Here is a 1,650-nt window from a genome sequence, read left to right as displayed (position 1 = left end):
TCCTGCTGTTGGTTTATACTGCTTCATAGCTCTCGCACACATGGGCTTTCAATTCCAGCCATCTTGTGAATGTTCCATGGCCACAAAAAGTGTGTAGAATAAAATCTGGGCTTCAACCCTTTTGCCTGCCTGGGATTGCACGCCCATACCAAAAGGGAGAGAACTCTGCAAGCAAGCATGAGCCAGCTAATGGCAGGAGGTAGTCGAGAAGATGAACACAAGCCCTGTTACCATCAGCTTCCAAAACTGCATGTTCGCAACATCCCACATTTGGCCCTGTTGACAAGGGTGTTCATTCTCATGTGAAAGTCGGTTTTATCTTTGCTAATTTGGCCTTATTAGGCACCACCAGAAGGCTTCAAATTACAATCAAGGACCTTAATTAACACACTACTACTAAACTATTCAGAATCAAATTGAGAGACGTACTCTCACTATCATGTAACCTGCACACTAATCCATCCAATCTCACAATTACCAGAAGACCAACAAGCACAGATTCCTTAATTCTTGGTGAATTTGGACTTGACTTTTGTCTGTTGGGTGAAACTTAAACTTAGGCCGAAAGGAGGGTGGTGAGTCATGGCAGAAAAGTTATTAAACCAAATCTAATCCATTTAGAATAGTGTCTGAAATTATAACAGTTAAAGTGGTTTTTTTTTTTTTTGAAAATAACATTTGTTTTCTTTTAAAATTCATTTTCACATCAACCTATCAAAATAATTTATAATTTTTTAAAAAATTAAAACAAACAAAAATTCATAATAGCTACTTAAACCAAAAAAAAAAAAAAACTTTAAATCCACGTTCTGAGGTTTACCGTTAATATTCGAGTTAATAAAAAACGATGTTGGTGTGAAAAAAGTCTTAGTTCAGGTTTTATCCGGTCAATTAAATTATAGGTTAAAGTCGGCTTATAAGCAATTCACACCCTATTTTCTTTTAAACTGGGCTCTGATCAGAGATCCGGCAGAGACTCGATGGGCCGGGCCTGATAGAGATTAAACAAAGAAAAATATCATTAATTAATTAATTAATTAAGATATACTCCGGCAGGTTCTTACACTTCACGCTTTTAAACAGTTAGTAAAACCCATCATTGCTCTGCTCTTGTAGCACTTTATCAGTTGTCATCACTCTCTTGCACACTCACCTACGAAACCGTCTCAAGTTTCACCTCCCTGTCGCATTCCCAGTCTCTTCCTATGAATGAATGATTGCTATAGAAGGGAACCCATAAAGCTCTCTTCTTTTTGGCAAGAACAAAATGTCATGGTTACCAAGAACTCTGCTTTATCTGGTTTTTGTTGTCATATTGCTATCAGGGTCATTTCCAGTGGGAGAATCAGCTATAGGAGTTAATTGGGGGACAATTTCATTTCACAGGTTGAAGCCTTCGACAGTGGTGGATCTGTTGAAAGACAACAAGATAAAGAAAGTGAAGTTGTTTGATGCAGATTCAGATGCGCTAACTGCTTTAGTGGGGAGTGGGATTGAAGTCATGGTTGGGATTCCTAATGAGATGTTGGCTGCTCTCAGCTCTTCAACTGAGGCTGCTGATTTGTGGGTTAGGCAGAATGTTTCTAGATATGTTGTTAAAGGTGGTGCTGATATCAGGTTCTTCTCTCTCCCTCTCTTTCCCTTGCCTCA

General features: G+C 38.7%; 1 protein-coding gene across 2 annotated transcripts in view; it reads left to right on the top strand.

The window, feature by feature from the left end:
* The first annotated feature begins 1,063 nt into the window (after positions 1 to 1,063).
* LOC105111947 (glucan endo-1,3-beta-glucosidase 6-like) overlaps positions 1,064 to 1,650 on the top strand; it is a 3,211-nt gene continuing 2,624 nt past the window's right edge. Inside the window, exons 1-2 of one of the 2 annotated variants that reach the window (XM_011007465.1) lie at positions 1,064 to 1,275; positions 1,387 to 1,617. In XM_011007465.1, the coding sequence (XP_011005767.1) occupies positions 1,268 to 1,275; positions 1,387 to 1,617 (239 nt within the window). In that variant the 5' untranslated portion in view covers positions 1,064 to 1,267. Of the gene's footprint in view, positions 1,618 to 1,650 lie in introns of both variants that reach the window. The other variant, XM_011007464.1, reaches the window with a different exon arrangement.

The sequence above is a fragment of the Populus euphratica genome, unplaced genomic scaffold (genome assembly GCF_000495115.2).
Source record: "Populus euphratica unplaced genomic scaffold, PopEup_1.0 scaffold315.1, whole genome shotgun sequence".
Classification (NCBI taxonomy): domain Eukaryota; kingdom Viridiplantae; phylum Streptophyta; class Magnoliopsida; order Malpighiales; family Salicaceae; genus Populus; species Populus euphratica.
The sequence above is the reverse complement of the archived record's forward strand: the minus strand, read 5'-3'. Positions and strand labels throughout refer to the sequence as shown.